We start from the raw sequence: 21468 nt of genomic DNA on the forward strand, positions 1-21468 counted from the left end.
TAAATCATTAAAAATTACGGTAAACTGAGAAAAAAAGAGTAACATTATTCTAGCATCTGTTGTTGGTATAATTGTTGGTCACACATTAATGCCGAATATACTGTTTTTCAGGAAATTTTATAAGCTTCAAATTTGGTCTGAAACATTTTGTACATATCTCTCATAGAAACTGAGAAAATTACCAGAAAGTGTGGCAAACCCAATTTTTTTACGAAAACTCTTATGAAAGGCATAATTGAAATGACAATTTTTTAAAAACTTTCATTTCAAAACCGGTTCCACTGCAGGATCACATACATATGCATATAAACTTTTGAAAAAATGTCGATATTATTTTTTCTAAAGTAATTTTATGTCATGTTTTGTAAAAAAAACTGTAAATTATTAAGAAATTTTTAACATAAACAAATATTTAAAAGGCTATATCTCTGGAAGTATTCATCACAGAAAGTCAAATAAAAAATCATTTTGAAGATAATTTAATAAACTTCAAGAAACATGTGTATTTTTTAAAAAAGATAACTCAAAAGTCCGCCATTTTGAGAAGTGTACCTAAAAACCGTTTCTTTTACGGATATCAAAAATACTATTAGTCGTATGCAAATCGGTCAAAAACCAAAATAATGAAAATTTAATAACCTTTCTACTTGATTTTAACAATTTTTTACGTAGGACTACCCATTTCCGACTTATATTGCGAGGAAATATTTATTCTCACAATTTCCAAAAGTTAAAATTTCATTTAAACCGTAATATTTCTAGAAATATTAGTCGCGCGGTATAACATAAATAATGCATTTTGTAGGTAATTTAATTATCTTTCACTTTTATTGTATGCATTTTTTACTTTCGGACAGCCAGAACTGAGATATTTTGAAAAAACACTCGAAAAAACAGCTCTTTTCTCATTTGCCCAATGCTTCAAAAAATTCTATCTTGGGAACTAATGGTCGTACGAAGTTCTACAAAAAACCAAATTGCGAGGAATTTTATCAGCTACATTTTCGCTCTGAATGTTCTTTCCCGTAAAACTAATAATTTCTGAGTTATTTGCAAAAAACCCATTTTTGTACTCTTTTTTTCAAGATGGCGCAGCCGGCTCACGCTCTATGTATGGGGACTTTTAGTATGTTTAAAAGAACACTAAAATGAACCTGTATACCAATTTCCAGCTTGCCGGCAATTTTTTCATTCAAACGCCCAAAAATAATCTAATTTGACTGGGCTACGTAAGAAAATGACGTGTTTACAAAAGCTCAAAATATATATGCAAAAGCGAGGAGGTAAAAGTATAAATTAAAAAGAAATGACGTATCAACGAACGGTTTTTTTCCGTTGATAGACAACGTTGCTCGTACAATAAGCAAAATCGATTCTGACAAATAAAATAAAGATAATTGTTTGAAGAACTTTCCGTGTTAACGATAAAAATCAAGCTTTCGAAATCGCGACGATTGCGGGGAGAAAATTGGACGATAAAGATGTAAGGTCGTACTACACGAATAGGCAATAAAGTAATTAAAGGAAAAGCGGAGGGTGAATTTCCTTGATCCTCGTACGACACCCTAAACCGAATTAGATTAAGAAAGGAAAGATCGTTTAAATGCTTGAAACGTACGATGCGACTAACAATAAGTGTCGATGAATTTTATCGAAAGAGCTGAAAACCTAAATTACTTTCCAAAGCAACAGTTCATGTTTCGATCATTTAAAAAAGAAAAAAATTTTTGTACGACGGATTAAAAGATTCTTCTATTTTTGAACGTGAAAGTTTTAATATGCGGCAGACAAAGATTTATTGTCGAAAAGAAACTGTTTTATAAGTTTAGAAATCGTGACCTGAGTGGGAAGAGTTCAAAATGAACAGGAATGGAACGTACGATGTATTCATATTTTTGTAAATATTTTGCACACGTATCTACGATCTATCCGTTTCCACTATATATTCACGTTTCCAGCGCACAAGCAGAGAATTATATATGACATTGTAGAGATCGAGATTTTCATCTCAATGCCTCGTTACTAGTCGTTTTGAAGTAGCTCGTACAAATCTCACGCAATAATAATAACATTCTGAAAGAGATGAAGGAAACTCAGACAATACAGACAGATGTATCCACGACGTATAATCGATTTACTCTAATCAATTGAAATAAAATATATATTGAAATAGAATATTTTCAAAATTGTCTTTTTCTCGAAGAAAGGGAATATACAATTTTAGAAATATTCTTCGTTCTTGACATCTGCAACATTTTCACGTTATTTTATCGTAACCGGTTTTATAGTATATTTGCATTTTATTTGTGTTATACACGAAACAGTAAGAGAATACTTGTGTACCAATACTTGTGTTTAAGAAAAGTTTGCGAAAAATAACGTAAATGTTATTTTGTGTTTTAGCGAGATGTCAACCGCGAGCTACTCGAGTAATTCAACTTCCGTTGCCAAGATGAACTTACGCAGGATCCTGCCGTGGATGTGGTGCTTCCTAATTACAAGCGAATGTTACAATTACAACGCAAAAAAAAGAGGTGAAGATGGCTCGAAGTTGATACGCATCGACGGCGACATCATCCTCGGCGGGATCTTTCCGATGCACGAACAGGTAAGCTCGTTCAGCTTTTCTATAACGCAGGGCGTATCAATATAATCGCGTGCTTCCTGTTAGCTACAGACTTTTTCGATAACTTTATAATCGAGTTTTCCCGAGCGGAAATTTAAATTTGGATTAAGATATACAACACAGTACTTTGGTCGATCATATTTACTGAATTCTTCACGATAAATATCTTGGTAATTGGACTGCAAAAGGAAGCCGTATTGAAATAAGTTTAAAGCTGAATAAAAAGTAAACATTTATTATTTGTTCACGTTATTTACTAATAAATAAAATTTTTATCTTTTAAGTCAACTTAATATTTGCTAATTAAATTTTTCGAGAAATTTTTCTTGGATTTTAATTTTCCGAAGTAAATTTTAGGTTATGACTTCCGATAGAAACATATGTAATTATTGTTGCATATAATCGCAAACGTATTGTAATTTTTTTCGCGATTTTATTCTCACGGGTAAAATATATTAATATTTATAGAGTTAAATATATTACCTTCCGATTGTAAAGATTAAATTGGTACGCAGCTTCTTTTATGTATAGGAGTTCGCCTGGAGTGGGTCAATGTGCATACATCTCGACTCCGCTACTCGTTGCACTTGTATCCACGAAAGTGCACTTTTACCTTATTCTGCGCTCTTTCGTTTCAAATTGCCTCGCAAAAATCGCGCTCTCGTCTTTCGAGCTTGTCCACTTGAAAATAACGAATATTTCGAATAAGAATGCAGTATTTATCATCAGCGACGAGCAAATAAACCCGTTTCGTTTATTTGCTACCGTCGCTGAGTCCATTAATATCAACCAACGACGAAAAGGTTTTATAATTGTCGAAAAGAATGGAATTAAAAGATTTTTTAATAAACGGAGACTTGAGCTTCTATTTTAAAAAAAATTAACTTTTGTTTTCCGTATTATATTAAAATAAATGATTTAAGTATTTATAGACATAATTAATCTATTTTGCAATTGGTAAAAGTTCAAACATTGCAATCTACTCTTTTCTACCTCAACTGCAATTTTTATAAAAATCTTGGTATTACAAAATCCATGTTAATTAAAATTATTTTTTTATTTATTAAAATTCTATTGTATGCATTGTAACAAGATATAAACCATATCTTTCCCAAAAACATGTTTTTAAGAAACAAAAAAGAGGGAAATAAAATAAACTGATAATTGTGATTGAATCTCATACAAACTCATTTTATCTTGAGTTTTATTTATTCAGGCGATATAAACGAACTGGGATGCGTATTTAACATTTCTATGCTATATTGAGAGAAAATAATTTATTACGTTGCCGTATATGGAAAATAAGTAAACTTTTGAAATTACGAAGTATGTGTTACGCAACACGTGCAAAAGTTTGACGTAACAAACCCCGACTCTCGCCGTTGACGTCATATCACACATACATACGTAGCACAAATGGAATATAGGATAACGCCGTAGTCTCATTTGATTGCGAGGAACAGACATCGAGGTACGTGTGTCCTGTATATGTGTATGTGTATGTGTGTCCTATCGTCACAAAATATTCCACTAAGAAACAACGGAGAAGAGAGAAAGAAAAATAGACGAGTGCAGTTTTTTACTTTTTTGCAAGAAAATTGCGAAAGTTTAACTTTAATTTCTTTCCGCTGAAAACTGATTTTTTTGAATTTTCATCGAGAATTATACTCAATATTGTGAAGCGTATGGCGCACCGGGTATACGTCCGTAAAAAAATATGTAATATTTATTTTAAATAACAAAAATATAAGAAAAACACTCCGCTCTTGCTGCAGCTATGATTTTCACAATACGCAATTGTATTGTGACGAAAAAAAAAATTTTTTTTAAATTTTTTTTCTGATTTTTTGTCGTAAAAATAAATATAATAATTAATATTAAGAATATATAATGTATATATTGTTACGTGACAAGGTCACGTCCCCTGTCCGGATAGTAGCTCGGCCGAGGGAAGCGTCAGGGAAGCGCCTCCATATCCGAGAGGGGCGAGGCGACTGCGTCTTTAACATTAAATTTTAATTATTTTGCGAGACTTACAGGTTGTGTGGGGTGGTGCCGAGCAGATGGCCAGTAGGATTTGTTGTAACGACTTAGGTCGCACCGCGGGATTTGCAGAAGGAAAACCCGGAGGCGTTCTGCAGAGGAGTGGCCGACGGGCGGGTCACGCTTGGGTCCATTGCCGATACCGCTCTGGAGCATCTCGCATTGCGAGCGCTCAGCCCGATGATGTCGAGATAAAGTCCGTTAACGGAGGATTCGAGCAGGGGGACGCCCCGACGAGGTCCACGTTAAGGGTGCGGAACGACCTACCGCCTTCAAGGGTCGATTTGATATACCGATCGACGTGGCCACGGCTCGTCCAGCCGGGCAGTCAATTTCGGTCAAGTCGCGGGCTGGACAGCCGGACTTACAGCAGTTTTTAAAGATACCGCCAGCAGGCGGAGCAGACGCGAGGGGCGCCGACAGGAACGGAAGGCGCTCGGATCGGACGCAGCGCTCGCGTAGAGCTGATCGGCAAGGAGAGCTTGCATTGCTTGCAAGCACGGCGCGCAGGCCGCAGGCGCGTGAGCTCAGCGTGGTCCCGCCGCGCCGGGTCAGAGGAACGACACTGTCGTGCGAGCTTTCGTCCTGAGACGTCATCCCGAGGAACACCGACTGCCGAGGATCCGAGGATCTTTTGTAAGGCCACTGCTCGAGCACCGTTGTAAACAAAATCCTTCTCGAGGCCGAGGCTCTTCCTATTCGCATAGTCAATGGTATTGTGAGCGAGGTATCTTCGCGTAAGGGCGAGATATCACTCGCGTTATTATAAAGTGATTGTTACGGGGGTCGTTACGATATTATTATTATCCGCGAAACGACTTGTTATATACCTTATCCTGATTAAATATATTATCTCTTTTGTTCACATTATTTTTGTGTGTGCTAATTGCGCTGCGCTCTCTCTCCTCCTCCGAGATCTAACAGCGATCTGAAGTAATAAAGGAATTCACGCCTGAAATATTTCTAGAGTTGGCTTGGATTTAGTGTACCGTGGTGCGAGTATTCGCGCCTGGCGCCCATACCGAGATTTGGAGAACATATCTGGTCGAGCTACCATTCATACCTTTTACCGATTCCTATATATTGTGAATTTGACGGCGTGCTCCTTCTCGGCAGGCGAGACCGAGGGACACTGCTCGAGCATCGTTGTAAGCAAGTAAAATCCTTCTCGAGGCCGAGGCCTTTCCGGGAGTCGCGCAGTGCCGCGTCAAGCATGGGAACCGTTAATAACCGAATTAATTACCGAAAGAAATACTGACGGAGGGCCCGGCCGAGAGAGTAAAACATGATCGCCCTTCTCGGGGAACCGCACGCGGCCAATAGTCACCGCATAATTAGAGCCACGTTGTACATACCGTCCCGTAATGCGGGAGCGCATAATTGTAGAATCATCGGAAAGTTATCCTTCTGGAATTCGGAGTTGTGTATGACCGTCCCGCGAGACGGCATAGAATCCGTGATGTATTATTCGGACATAGGATTGTTGCGGAATTGTGAGATACGTTTCGCGTAATCGCGTCTTGTGTATTTGGCGAGGTGTCGATCGCGTAACAATGCGAGGCACCTTTCGCGTTTTGGTATTGCGGACTTCGCGAGGTATCGCCACGTAATTGCGAGATATCATTCGCGTAGTTATAGTGGGACTATTTGCGAGATATCGTCGCGAATTCGTGAGATATTCGCATAGTCATTGGTATTGTGAGCGAGGTATCTTTGCGTAAGGGCAAGGATATCACTCGCGTTATTAAGTGATTGTTACGGGGGTCGTTACGATATGATTATTATCTGCAAAACGATGACTTGTTATATACCTTATCCTGATTAAATATATTATATCTTTTGTTTACATTATTTTTGTGTGTGTTAATTGCGCTGCGCTCCCTCTCCTCTTCTCCACGATCTAACAGCGATCTGAAGTAATAAGAAATTCACGCCTGAGATATTTCTAGAGTTGGCTTGGATTTAGTGTACCGTGGTGCGAGTATTCGCGCCTGGCGCCCATACCGAGATTTGGAGAACATACCAGGTCGATCTACTATTCATACCTTTTACCGATTTCTATATATTGTGAATTTGACGGCGTGCTTCTTCTCGGCAGGCGAGACTGAGGGACTCTTGTCGTCATAATATAAAATTAAATATAAGTAAAAAGTAAAATGTGATGTAAATATGAGCGCATTGGCAAATAACATTATAATTTATAATATTGTATAATATATATGCTGATTAAAAAAAAGAATAAGATTAATGGTGGAATATAAGCAATTTTTAAAGTATCTAAATTTTCAATTTAACTAAAAATTATCTTATTGAAAGCGTGCATTTAACTGCAAAGCATTTAATTATTATTTATAGCGAAGTGAGTCTAAATTTGTATATTTATCATTTCGAAATTGTTATTTAACATACGATTTTAAAATTTATTAATTAAAATTGTTGAAAAAAAACAGCTATTATTTTTAATGCAAAGGTATGTAATGTTATGTGCATTTTCTAGAACTTTATTTTGAAAATTGTTTATTAAGGGGATGCTAGAGTAACGGTCAAACTCCACCGGGAAAGCGCCCTTATTAAAAATACAATAATTATCGATATTTTAAATGCTTATATTATCATTCAACTCAGAACATAAATATATTGGAAATACGTGTATTACATGTATACATTGCATACATGTAATCTATTGCTATGTCCACTTTTGCTATGTCTAATACCATTATAGATCTGAACGTAAACATGTATTGACAATATATGTATTCTTTTATATCTAAAGATATTATAACATATACAGATATCGCACTCATGTAATAAAATAGCGGCATTTGGTATGACCTATAAAAAAAAGACAGATTGTCTTCATACTTAATTGTACTAGTGTGTAATGTCTAGAACTAGTATAGGATATAAGTATAGCAGATTATTATTATTTCATAATTATTGCATTATGGCGGAGGGGAGGGGAATATTTTTCCAGTATATATACGAAATCTGTCAGAAAAGTAATGAGATCAAATCGATAAAACCTTTTGTTATACATACATACAATATATATATATATATATATATATATATATATATATATATATATATATATAGATATATATATATATATATATATAGCCCTAAAATTTTAGCCCTATATATATATATAGGGCTAAAATTTTAACAGGTATCTTATTTTACCTTCCTGCAAGTATATATGCTATTCGTGAAATGAAAAAAAAAGTTGCTCTAAAATGACACCCTAATATAAATATACACACACACACATTATGTTACATGTTGCAATTATGTCGCCTATATACGCAATTATAGCCTATAATAATATGCATATAATAATTATATGTGAGAGCATATACATTATGTATTTGAACATACATATGTTCTTTTATTGTTTCTTAATTCTTAAGAATTTGTGCAAAGCAATTTATTTTTCGAATTGATTTAAACGAGCATTAATACAATAAAAAATAATTTGCAAACTTTTATTACGTACCGTTCAATATTTATAATATAAATTGACAAATATATTTACAGTACACTTTCTGTCTCAAATGTACTAAAACAATATTACAAAATTAAAATTATGTAACTTTGAATATTGAGAATATAGAATGAGCCTCTCCAACGTCTATTCCCGTGAAAACGCAGCCAATATATTTTTTCCGATTTTAATTTACAAACAATGTATTTGTAATAACCAGTATTGTCAGAACAGACGCTTCGGATTTTTATTAGAATCATTTTTATCTAAATAAACGTTTGTGGCATTTATTTTGCCAGTACCGTGAGCACAGCCGCTCCTGATTATTATTATAATCAATATTCGCTCGAATAAACACTTCTGATTTTTATTATAATTAATAATTAAAATACATGCTTCCAATTTCTATTTAGACCTGTTTTATTTCAACAATATCTTTTGAATATTATAATGGGACTTTAGTATTATACATAAATTTAAAGAGTATTTTAATAAATTGTACGTTTTCATTATCTTAGAAAAGTTAGCAATTTATTGCCTTCTGTAATTTTCATAAAATGTTGTCTGATGTCTCATGCACTTTACACATTTTTGAAATATTTTTTATTACAAGGATGACATCTTAAAACTACAGTAAGGTTTAATTAAAACTAGGTATTAATTAATTTTTCATTATTTATTACAAAAATTGCAAAATGGTAGAATTTTTTTTTTCAGTTTGTGCCTCAATCTATCTTCAGACTTTGGCTGTGTCAATAATTACTAGACACCGTGTATAACGTAACATTTTATTTACAATAGTCCATGATTAACGCTTCTGGCACTTAATTAAAATTATAGTTTAGCTTATGTTTAACGCTTCTGGCATTTTATTAACAGTAGCCAGCATACAATTTAAGTACTATAATTTTTAATGCGTGTTAGTACGTACTAGTTTATCCAACAAAAAATAGATTAACTTGTCCATGCTTTTTTTTCGAAAAAATCTAGGTTGATCATGTACCTTTCTTAATTTCTCATTGTTATATATGGTGTCTGGTAATTATTGACACAACCGAAGTCTAAAGGTAGATTGAGACAAACTGAAAAATTCTACCATTTTGCGATTTTTGTAATAAATAATAAGAAATTAATTAATACCAAAGACTTGCGAATCAACATGCGTTCGCACGATTCGGCGAGAAGAGACAGCTCAGCGTTTACCGTTACTAGGTGTGTGGCGAGAAATTTAGAAGTGCTCTGTAAACAACAATGGTTATACGCGGTCACGCCGATAACGTTGAATCTTCGCGCGCCTAGCGTGCGAACTTTACCATCGGTAAACACTAGGCTGTCTCTTCTCGCTGAATCGTGCTTTGAGGTGCACCCTGATTCGCGGATCTTTATTAATTAATTTCTCATTATTTATTACGATAGTCGCAAAACGGTATGTAGTATCTTACTTTATTTTCTAATTTGACCCAGTCTACCTTCACACTTCGGCTGTATCAATAATTACTGGACACCCTGAATATGTTACACACATATTTAATATATTTAAATATAATACGTTCTCATGTGTCACTGTTGTTTGATCACATCGCTACCATTTTATGTTTACGCATATCTATATTTACCATAATGTCGCGAGACACGTAGAAAAAAGCGTGCATTCTTCTAATTATATAAAATAGATCTCTACATCTACAAACTCTTTTATGTTCAAGATATGAAAAGAAAAGTCAATTAACTTTAATATAATTATTTTAATAATTAATTTAAAAAATTAATTTTTGTTAGATAATTCTTGCAATGTTATAATACAAATGGCAGAGAAAAGCAATAATGTTGTTAATCTCTTCTTAGTGGCTGCTTACGTCATGAGAGGAATACACTCTCCCATGTTTCTAGGTTCAGGGGTTTGGGCTGGGCGTTGATGCATGAGTGCCAGTCAGTCAGTCAGTCAGGACATCTTCTTTTATATATATATAGATTAAGATAAAAATATATTTCACATTTATACATATAATACTAATAAAAAACATTTTTATTATACATATGTATCATATAGGTACATAGATATTTCGCGTTTTATTTACATCCACTAATTACATACAAATGTTTCGAGAAACAAGTTGAGTAGTCTGGAATTGTTTTATTTCTCCAATGCTCAACGGAAAAGATATTTTAAATAACGTTCACCAAATAAGCGCTGCTCTTTACATGCATATTCATACATAAACCGCGCGCTTGGTAGTGAGAATGTAGCGTTTGCATTCTGACACATACTATTAGGCGCGCAGTTTACGAATGTACATTTATCTAAAGACTCATATCAGTTGGGTAAATATTATTTAATATAAAGTACAGAGTTGAATATATGTTAATAAAAAATATTTTATAAAAACATATATAAACAGGATAATAAAAAAAACTGTATAAACAAACTCGGGAACAAGATGAACAACTTTTTCCCGGGGAGAACGGTTAAAAATACCTCGTTCAGATTCGAAAAGGTCGCGAAGAATGTGGGGGATGATGAGTTTGTACAAAATTGAAAAGACATGTAATCCACGGAATCCACCAAACGTGATTTATTGGTGATTGTAGCATGATAGCGCGCGTATGATACAGAGTGCCATTGTGGTAACTAGCAGCAATTGTTCCAAGTTTCCACCGTCGACCTCACTGAATTCACAGTGTTTCTACATAGAAGCTCGTACACGTCCAAAGATTTCTGGCGTGTCTCATATCGACGCTGCCGCAACCGCTGGCCTTCCAACGATCATACTACAATCACCAATAAAACACGTTTTGTGGATTACATGTCTCTTTATTTTTGTTCAAACTCTCCATCTCATATCCTTGATCGACCAACCTTTAAAATCTAAAAAAAGTATTTCTGACCGCGCGTTCCCCCCCGGGAAAAAGTTGTTCATCTTGTTTCCCTGAACTGCGCGCTTTGTAAACACTAGAACTCCGGAGGTTAACCTATATTTATTTCTACCAAAGAAATCTTAGAAAAGAAAAGAGAAAACAAATTAATAAAATTAATTATCTATGTAATTTCAATAAAAGTCAGGGAACATTTTAGAAATTAAGATGTTTTAAAAATGAGTAATAATAAATTATTTAAAAATGTTAAACGGGTCATTTCTCTCTCTCGACTCCCTTGGTTAATTATGTAGAAGACTTTTTAAATCTGAAAATTCAATATATACGAAAAATTTTTATAAAAACATCGCATTCGATTGGTAAAACAGTCGACTTCAGCATCCCTGTCCAATCTCAACTTCTTTCTCTTGCATTCGTCACGAATATGCGGCTAAGTTCGATAGCTGCACAAAATGCGAAGTAAATATATTTGTGAAACGTTATTTCTCCTGCAGCTATAGATGGAATAACATCGAAAACTTTAAGCTGATTTATTGTTGTCGCGTAACTAGTTTGCGCAAAATAACCGCCGTTCACCGAACTTCTGTTAACGGGTAACTTTCGCTAGTTCTTGTCGCTCGATATAGTGACTCCTGAGTAACGAGCGACCTGGACTTGCGAATGATTAGTTTTTTCGGATGAATTTCCAGTGAAGTAATAACTCGCAACTTTTCCGGTGACTATTAATATCGATTTTCTTTACAAATGACAAGCGAGAATTATTATATTCGTTAAAAATAAAAAATCTCTTTGTTTTTAAAACTATTAACGGTAATTGTGTACATGGAGGGGACCACCTTGGATGACCTTGATATTTTAGTATGTTGTCACCCTTTTGAGTGACCTTCAGAAAGTTTTAGCTCGCGCTCGTTGTTATTCAAAAGTTATTTTAGCAGCGAAGTAGTTATAATATTAAAGCAGTTATTAAAGCATCGAATCGTTGCTTTCTGCTCGAAACGAGGTCTACAATTGTTGTTCTATGAACATCGTATAATAATTTCACAGAAAATGCGTGGACTCGTGAATGGTGGAGCTGAAAACAACGATTTACTGCTTTAAAAAACTTTTCTTTGTTCATGCATGTACTATTTCGACATACCTATATATTACCCAGGTAGCAGACAGTCGTCATAATGACGTGATTCTAACGTCATATTATGACGTATGTTACGTCATTTATTCCTAAAGTTTAACGTAAAAATGACGTATTTTTCACGGTCCTAAGTCACATCCCAACGACGTCATTTTCTGACGTTTTATTGACGGCAAAAATAGGTCTAATGTACGACATACCGGTTTCTAGAAATGTTTTTTATGAAATTAAAATTTTAAAATGTCTACTTGATAAACGTTTACAAAAAAATGTTCTTTTTCTTTATTTAAAAAAAAAAAAGCTTTTTTAACTGTTTCGTTACATGCCATGTGCGTATAGCCGCTCTCAAGGCGGTCACCCATCCTAGCACAGTACCGCGTCCAAGTCGCTTGACTTCGATGATCCAGTGGACAGTGACGATCTTCTCACCCTGATGTTTCCTTATTAACTGTACTTGTCTATAACAGGTACATCTTTAAAGTGTTCAAAAATCTTGTAATGATATCTTTTTGATAGTTATAACACTGCATGAAATAGTTGTCATAAAACTATAATTACACACGCAACTAGATCCACTTATACCATAAATTCACCACGTCGTTCATAAAGTTACGAAACACTTTATAAATGTAGGAATATTCCTGTGAAAAATACTGTGAAAAATGTCATTTTTACGTTAAACTTTAGGAATAAATGACGTAACATGCGTCATAAAATGACGTAAGAATCACGTCATTATGACGACTGTCTGCTATCTGGGTAGTCAATTAAACGTCTATATAATGTCATTTTACAAAGTCTTTTTGACGTATTAAAACATGACGTTAAATATATGTCACATAATCGACGAATGACGTTACTGACCAATTATGACCAAATATTGACGTCAAAATGACGAGTGCTTGCTACCTGGGTAGTCATTTTTGCCTTTTAATACTCAAAATAACTGCTACATTTCTCAAATTTTTTTGTTAATAACTTTTGACTAAACAACGAGTGCGGGCTAAAACCTTTTGAAGGTCACTCGGGAGGGTGACCTTGACAACATACTCAAATATCAAGGTCATCCAAGGTGGTTTCCTCCATGTACATAATTACTCTATTAATAATAAATATTTTTTATTCGCGACCTAACTAGCCATCTTTTTTAATTATTATCGTCACGAGCATTGGTTTTGGTCCTTCTCACTCGATTAATATTTACTGATTATGGCGATGAATATTATCACGTGCTTCAGTGGTCGAATTGGTAAAGACGCCCGTCACGGATTGGAGGGAGGTGCAAGTTCGAACATTGGTTTGAGTGATATTTTTCGCAAACTTTACAGTAATTTAAAAAATAATACTTATTAGCATCAAAAGTTATACATTGATTGAGAAGAACTAAAACCAATGATTGAAACGTTGTGACAATTATTATAATTAACCTTTAACTGCACGGGCAGGGACCCCAAACGCTATTTTTTGTCATGTATTTTTTCAGTTATGCGAGATATTAGTTATGTGTTTTATTTATTATGTATACTCTAAAATTTATATATCTTACACTACTTTTAGAGAAAACAAAGAAACTTGTGGGGCTCTTTGCAGATCTCACCTGTGGCTATATGTTACTAAAAATAACGCGTGTATTTTACAGGTTAATAAAGATGGCCAGTTAGGTCGAATATGTAATAAATCTTTGTTGTTCATTATTTATTACTGACAAAGTAAAAGTTTCTGATTTGGTTTAAAACTACTGTTTTATTACAGTTTTAATATAACATGTAAATATGTATTGTATTCTTAATATGTAATATTCTATTCTATTTATGTACCCACTAAAAAAATCTTTAACGTTGACACGTTATCGATTAATCGTTTTAATTTTGCAATATATAAACTTTGCAAATGGCATATTATTAAGTCTTTCTGTGATAAATTAATACCTTTAATATGACAATATAAAATATAATTGATTGATATGATATTGAAACATAATAACAACATTAACTTTGTGTAATAGGGTTTACAAATTATATTATTGCTGTTATATGTTTATATAACTTGATTAAAAAATTCTTTATTTTATTAAATTAAAAATATACATTAGAATTCATGATCTTGAATAGCATTAACATGCACAATAAAAATAGATTAAATGTTTGATTTTATACGTCAAATACGTAGTAGAGAATATTTGTCGTTCCCCACATATTCCGACTTTCAGTAAAAACAGATACCGGATTGTTAAAATTAAAAGCTTTATTCCGGGAAAGAGCTTCGCAACTCCGGGGAAACGAATGGTCAGCGTTCCCAGCTGATTTCACAAACATTAAAATCAGCGGCGCGGGATCGTGTTGTCGCCAGAATTTACGAGCGTGTTTGGCCGGATTGTGTATTTTTCGGTTTGACGGGCGGGGAACTCTCTATACAGCCACACCGACGCGCGCGGATTTGCAGTCGTTACAACCGTATCCACAACTTCGCTCTCATACTCCTTGAACTCGACGTCAACAGCGTACGTTGAGCAACACATTCGACTGTGGTGGTGCTTGAGAATACGAGGGGGCCGAAGTCTGTCATTTGATCTTTCGGTCCCATGACGCCAAGCCGTGCTCGTACACGTGCTATTGTAGCGAGACATTGTACAAATGAATGGCTCCGGGGAATAGTAGGGCATTAATCCATCGAAATTGAACGTCTACCTTATTTTTCGCTATCGCTCTTCCGGAGAACTGCTCGTTCCGATCGAAAAATTATTGTTTGCGTTGACATTATTACGTTTAAATTGCTCACGCTTGCGATATTTGAACATATGTGAAATATATAGCGGAAAAATAAAATGTAATTAAAAAGAGACTGCAGTTTATTTAAAATCAGAATTTCGTGTTAAATGTATTACGCGACGTATTATATGACATTACATTATGGTATAAAATATAAAAGTGGAAGTCTAAAAGTATAAATATTAGGTACTAAAAACTATACCAAACTGTACAAAAAAAAAAAGAACAAATTGGTTAGCGTGCGCGCATTTATTTGTTTTCAGGTCTCAAGCTCAGTCGGTCAATCGCCGTGCGGGGCCGTGAAAGAAGAGAAGGGTATGCAACGATTAGAGGCCATGTTGTACGTTCTGGACCAAATTAACGCCGATATAGAACTTCTGCCGAACACAACGCTGGGTGCTCTCATCCTCGATTCTTGCAGCAGCGACACTTACGCTCTGGATCAAAGTATGGAATTCGTCAGATCGTACATGAATCAAGTAAGTCACAATTTCTTCAACATGATGATACGTACTGCTTGTAAGTTTCGCGCAGTACTTACGCGATAATTTCGTAAAATTTCAAAGTGCTAAAAAGAGCTGGCGCGATAAGCGTTCTTCAAGTTAAGTTAATTTCTTTAGCAGTTTATGAGAGGAAAAGACAGCTCTGTATTTTGTAAAAAGTTACGGTTTATTATATATATTTTATCAAATTAGGGTAGTTTGATTCGCGTTCGTGATAAAAAAGAACGACAATATGGTCTTCAAATAAATTTAACGATCGATACTCGTTTTCCGATTGTTCTCGCGCGCGATGGTGCAGTCTGTTGCGCGTGAACTCTGCCACGGGGCTTATTTCGTTAAATTACGCAGAAATTACGTTATTTCACGTCGGTTTTGAGATAAAAGATTCAATCTATTTGACATAAAACAGCGGTTGTGCAAGGAAGGAATTTATGACCCCGATGAGCTTGCGAGAATACGGATAGAAATTTGATCGAGAGGAACGTTCAGGACGCATGATCGCACATTACTTCCTCCTTTTCTTCCTTCTATCTTCCAGACATTTATTCTCTTTATAGACTCAATAACAAGCTTTATCGTGTCGAAGCTCAATCGCCAATATGTTTTCGAGCTAGAGAACACTCTCCGTTCCCCAAGGTGCAATAAGAAATTTACTGATTCGAGGAAAGGTTCGAAAATTTGCATTTCTTTATTGATCATTATCACAAATCTGTTTGGAACAATTAACTTTTATTTTTCTCTCACTTTTATTATTTCCTTTTTTAATACAAAATATTTTACACGTTAAGACACGTGATAAAACATAATATCTTAAGATTCTAATTTAACAAAATACATTGAAAATTGAAGAATTACACTGTTAAAGGTTAGAGGATGTTTAAATCAATATATGAGTTACATTTATTTTGTTATTTTTAACTACCATGTGCGTCAAAATTTATTAATTTGAAACAAAATAGGATTATTTAACGCCATCGCGCCATTGGTTTAGTCAAATTAACATTGTTTTAGTTAAATTAACTACATATTGAGTAGGAGCAGTGGAATAGTTAAAAATTACTTAAAGTTGAGTTCAATTTAACCCTATGAATTTAACAGTGTATATAAAATTTGATCTATTAGTATTTTCACGTTGAATAGATCGTAAGTGCGTCAAACAGAATTTATAGCCGAAAGAGAATAAACACGGCTTACGGTACACTTTACGCCATGATTTCAGTCAAAACTACTAGATCGAAAAACATTGAAGAAGCTGCAGGGCATAGGAGCACAACTGAGAATTTCTGAGCTTTCAGCCTCGGGGTAGTTACCTTTTCCGAATTTTCGTGCTTTATACGTCAGCACTATATCATGGCTTGGGTCCTTAGCGAAATGAGCGTTTCACGAAAATAGATATGGTTGTTCGCGTGCCATCGTTCTGGGAGTTACCCAAACTTCAGCAACAGTAACGATGCGCTGCTTTAGTCGGTTATCCATGCCGGAACGGTGGCGAGAGACGATTGGATAACATCTTCCCCAAAGCTGATTAAATGCAACAACTCCTAGTGCTCTCGCCACTCCTGGTCCGATGAACAATCGCCGTGAGAACTTGTTTTAATTGGAATATTCACGGATATATTATCTTATATTTTAGAATTATTACGTGCAACAATATAATTTAAAATTGAATCTTTTTCCATACTGGAATACGCAAAAAGTTTTTTTTATATATATAATCTCTTTCTAAATAAATTTAATTTGTGATTTTTTACGAACTAAATTTTTTTCCGTAAAATATAAATTTATTTCATAAATTTTTAATTAAACCAAAAATACCTTATTTAAAAATACAATAGTACGTGTAATTATTTTAATTTATGATTTTTTTACAAATTACATTTTTTAATTTGTAAAATATTTTCATGAATCTTAAATTAAACTAAAAATATCATAATGCAATTATCGTGTAATACATTGGGTTCATAAATAAGTTTCGCTATACAAAATTACTGAATCACTTCCTCAAACCAGATCCACGATATCTAATTCTTTTATCTGCTGCAATTAAGTTACATTTATAAATTAGTTTTTTATACTGTTTTATATGTTTTTTTAAGTATAAAAATTTCGTTTGTAAACTGCAACTTTTTTGAATTTATGAATTAACTCAATAAGATGCACAAATTCTTGTTTACTTAATAAAGCCCATAATAAAAGGCTTTATTGAAAAATTCCCACACGGAGAGAATTTTCTCGTAAAATTTACCCTGAAATCATGGTAGCTGCGTGGGACAACATGTACCACTAAGAATTTTATGCGAGTTATTCTGATTAATATTTACCATAATAAAAAATATTAATATCTATTACATTAAAATATAAAATATGTTTGATTAATTTTATTAAAATATATCTAGAAAATTTCCTAGATATAATTTTTCAAAATTTACCAATCTGCTTGGTAATTTTTATCACGTTGTTTGTAAAATGTCTTTTGTATATTTTAAAAATTCCTTGGTTGCCAAGTTGTCCCAAGTTTGTAGTGAATTTAAGAGTAAAATATAACAAAAAATTCTCTCCGTGCATTCATTCGCCATTGCCGAAAATGTCAATGGCGATAAATGGCGAATTGCCTAAGGAGATTTTCTCCATTGAATTCCTTATTCGAAAGGAAATGGGGATTTTTTAATGGGGATTAAATGGAAAAAATCTTCTTAAGCAAATCTCCATTCATCGCCAATGACATTTTTTTGCAATGGCGAATGAATGGCATTTTTCCATTATTTGTGCAATTACTGGAAAGAAGTTTAATGTTAGAACAACAAACTTGCGCGAATCATTTAGCTATAATAGCTAGATATAAGTTTTGCAAAGGCTGCTTTTTGCTACGCAGAGGGATCTGCTTAGTAAATAACAGTTTGTTTTATTCGATGAATTGCATATAATTTTATAATATATTAGACTGATACACGTTATGATAATGTTAATGATACATGATGTTATTAATGTTATGTATATAGATATTAATGATGTATATATATAGACAAAGATATATATGGCAAAATTCGCGAAATAAATGGGTATGTCCGGTTGATGTGGTTATCCTATGAAATATTTTGAGTATAGTATCTCGAAATATTTCGGGAATGATGCTGCCAGCAACTTAATTAAAAACTGCGCGAGAGTAGAAATTAAGTCGTTGTAATATAGATACAATACGCATCACACATTTGTTCTCAAAATTTATTCTCATCTAATTATGAATAATATTCTTCCTTTTTGTTGTTTCCTTTTTTGTAAATTAACCATTGTTTATAATAGTTTGGCTTAAAATCAATTTTGTATATTTCCATATAAATTTAAGAAAAACAGATGTTATACCTGTAACTGTTGTACGAGCTATGTTACTAAAATAGATATAACGATAAAATTGCAGTTTTTATTAAATTTTTTTCTATATTCATTTATCTGTAACATTTAATGTTAAAATTTATTTTAGTTTTTATACATCATGCAGGTCAAACAGTTTGCAGTAAAGAGAGTGTCATATCTGCTGCAAATAGAATTAACTCGCGAAATTAATTTTTCTGTAAACAAATATAGAGTTGGACAAAACCAGCTACCGTTTGTTTCGCGGAGCAAAGAAGGATCAAAGCGATAATATAATTAAAAAAATATAATTAAATAATATTGTTGCATGTAAACGTCAATAGAGATCGTAGGTATATGTATGTAGAGCTACAAATGAATGTTCTACACAATAGAGAAGAAATGTAAGAAAGTTCACGTAAATATATCGTGTAAGCAATAAGGAAAATGTGTAGACGTTACTTTATGTTTCAAGATGTAACTTCGGGTAATCCCATTACGTCACAGCGATTCGTTTCAGCGTGTGGGACGCGTGATAAATATGTATCGATGGAAATTATACATCCGCGATGAATCCAAATCGCTATCGCCGCCGTCCTCCTCCGGTTGCGAATATTACAAAGTACAATGGCGCCGGGGGTCCCGCAAACCGAAGTGGAAACACCCGTAAATATTTATCGTTCAGTCGCGCCAAATGAGGACGGGTCTCGTTCTCGTTCGAGAGCGCGGGAGACGCGATTCTATCCGCGGAATCTGCACGCCAATCCTCCGCACTTACGATTACATCGGTCCGCCGTCCAACAACGGCGGATGAAAACAGGTTAAATATTTATTGAAGTATAGCGGAGGAGACTACAAGCCGCCTTTTGTACACAATTACTCGAGGCCGGGGCCAGCGCTCGAGTTCTCTGAGGTCGCGCGCCGAGAAGAGGCGACACGTCGATCGATCGGTTTTCTTCCCTTTACTCACCGTGAGTCAGCTGTTATCTGGTCCATACTATTATAAGGAGTATACACACTATACGGGCAAATACGGTGTTTTTTTTTTTTTTTTTTTTTTCACGCGTTAGGCCACCCCGAGTAATGCGCTTAACACAAATGCGCTTAACACAAATACCGTTGCCGAAATAACCGGAGGGTCATGAATATGATATGCCATAGGCAACACTTGATGGCGCACGCAGCAACTGAACAGTAAACAATGGAATTAAATATTATTAAAAGTCAAAAATATGGGTTATACATATTACTTTAACATAGTAATTTTTTTTTAAATCTCAATACGTTAATAATATCAATGTACATTTATAATCACATTTGCTCTATTCTCGTACTATGAGTTTTTGGAGAGATTGTTGCATAATTTACATGAAGCATTTTTGAAATAAATTGCTCCTTGGGATGATAAAGGAAGGTCGAAAATGAGGTGGAAATTGTACGGGGGAGAAACGTCTTTTATGATTGCCAATCACGCGATAACTGACGAAAGGAAAAAATATCTCATATATCACTTTTCATATTTTTTCTTTACTTCCCGAAAATCTCGCACATTTCTCGTATCCCTTTGTAGTGATTCTCGTGAAATAAATTGCTCGCGAGAGCCCCCGTGAAGAAAAATTCTCGCCACCGTTTACTTGTCTGTTTCATCTGTATAATGTATGTCCCGATAACAGTGCGTTATCATGAAGCACAAGTCTCTCCCTGAGATACCCTAGAAATATTTTATCGACTAAAATTTTTGAAAATAAATTCAATTTTGTTAACCCGAGAACGGGCAACTAGGACTATTTTAAATACCCCAATGCAAAAAAATTAAGCTTACGTTGCAATAATTTTAACTTGCTTTTTTGTTTTTTAAATATTTTTTTGGTTTTTCCTCACTTTTTTCGGAAAATGTTGAATAAATCTATATGCATATCTGCATATCGTCTTCAAATACTGATAAATTTATAGACAATCCAAAAAATGCAATATGTAATTAATAACAATGTCTTTTAATTGGGGTGTAAAAGTAGGTCCAGGTGACCGTTTATACAAAAAAGAAATAAAGCGCTCGAGTTCTCGAGTTAAGGATCATCCTAGTTCTTGAAAAAAGAATAATTTCACATGTTTGACTGTAGAATTATAAAAGCTAGAAAAATCAACGAATTAAACTCAAACTTTTCCAGCTTCGCTCTTTAATTTATAGTTAATTTATGCACGCCACACAAGAAAGTAACATATAAAGCAATATTAATACGTGTGTGTTACGTCTGTCCGCAAACTGTACCTAACTGCGCATTTCTCGCTTTGACTGAACTTTATGCTGACACGTGGAGTCATATCCGCACAATTCAACTCCGCGCGCATATTGCGCAAGGTAATGTCGGATTAAGTTGTAGTGATTTTTATCGGATATTTTTGTGTCAGACGTCTGAACGAAATCACTGCAATCGACCTGGTTCTGTCTCACGGACAATGGCCGCTGGTTCCTAAATCATGCGCCGCGACGTCAGCGTCATGACGTAACTAAATAGGGGTTTGCGGTTATAACTGGGTCGGTCGTTGGTGGCGGAAATGAAAGGAAATAGATTAAATTATTATGTCAAGTGTGTGAATACGAGCCCTGATGATGGGACAGTGAGGACGCACGTGCGCGGATTATTTATCGAGCTCTGTTAATCGATGGCCGAGCGATTTTGTGCTCTCAT

General features: G+C 34.4%; 1 protein-coding gene across 1 annotated transcript in view; it reads left to right on the forward strand.

Moving 5' to 3' along the window:
• The window catches only part of LOC112459897 (metabotropic glutamate receptor 8-like), a 122305-nt gene that overhangs the window by 31939 nt on the left and 68898 nt on the right, over nt 1–21468 (forward strand). Inside the window, exons 2-3 of the mRNA XM_025024259.1 lie at nt 2404–2608; nt 15191–15406. Coding sequence (XP_024880027.1) covers nt 2408–2608; nt 15191–15406 — 417 coding nt within the window. The 5' untranslated portion in view covers nt 2404–2407. The remainder of the gene's footprint in view (nt 1–2403; nt 2609–15190; nt 15407–21468) is intronic.

Source organism: Temnothorax curvispinosus, unplaced genomic scaffold (genome assembly GCF_003070985.1).
Source record: "Temnothorax curvispinosus isolate PA1 unplaced genomic scaffold, ASM307098v1 QBEX01010211.1, whole genome shotgun sequence".
Lineage (NCBI taxonomy): Eukaryota > Metazoa > Arthropoda > Insecta > Hymenoptera > Formicidae > Temnothorax > Temnothorax curvispinosus.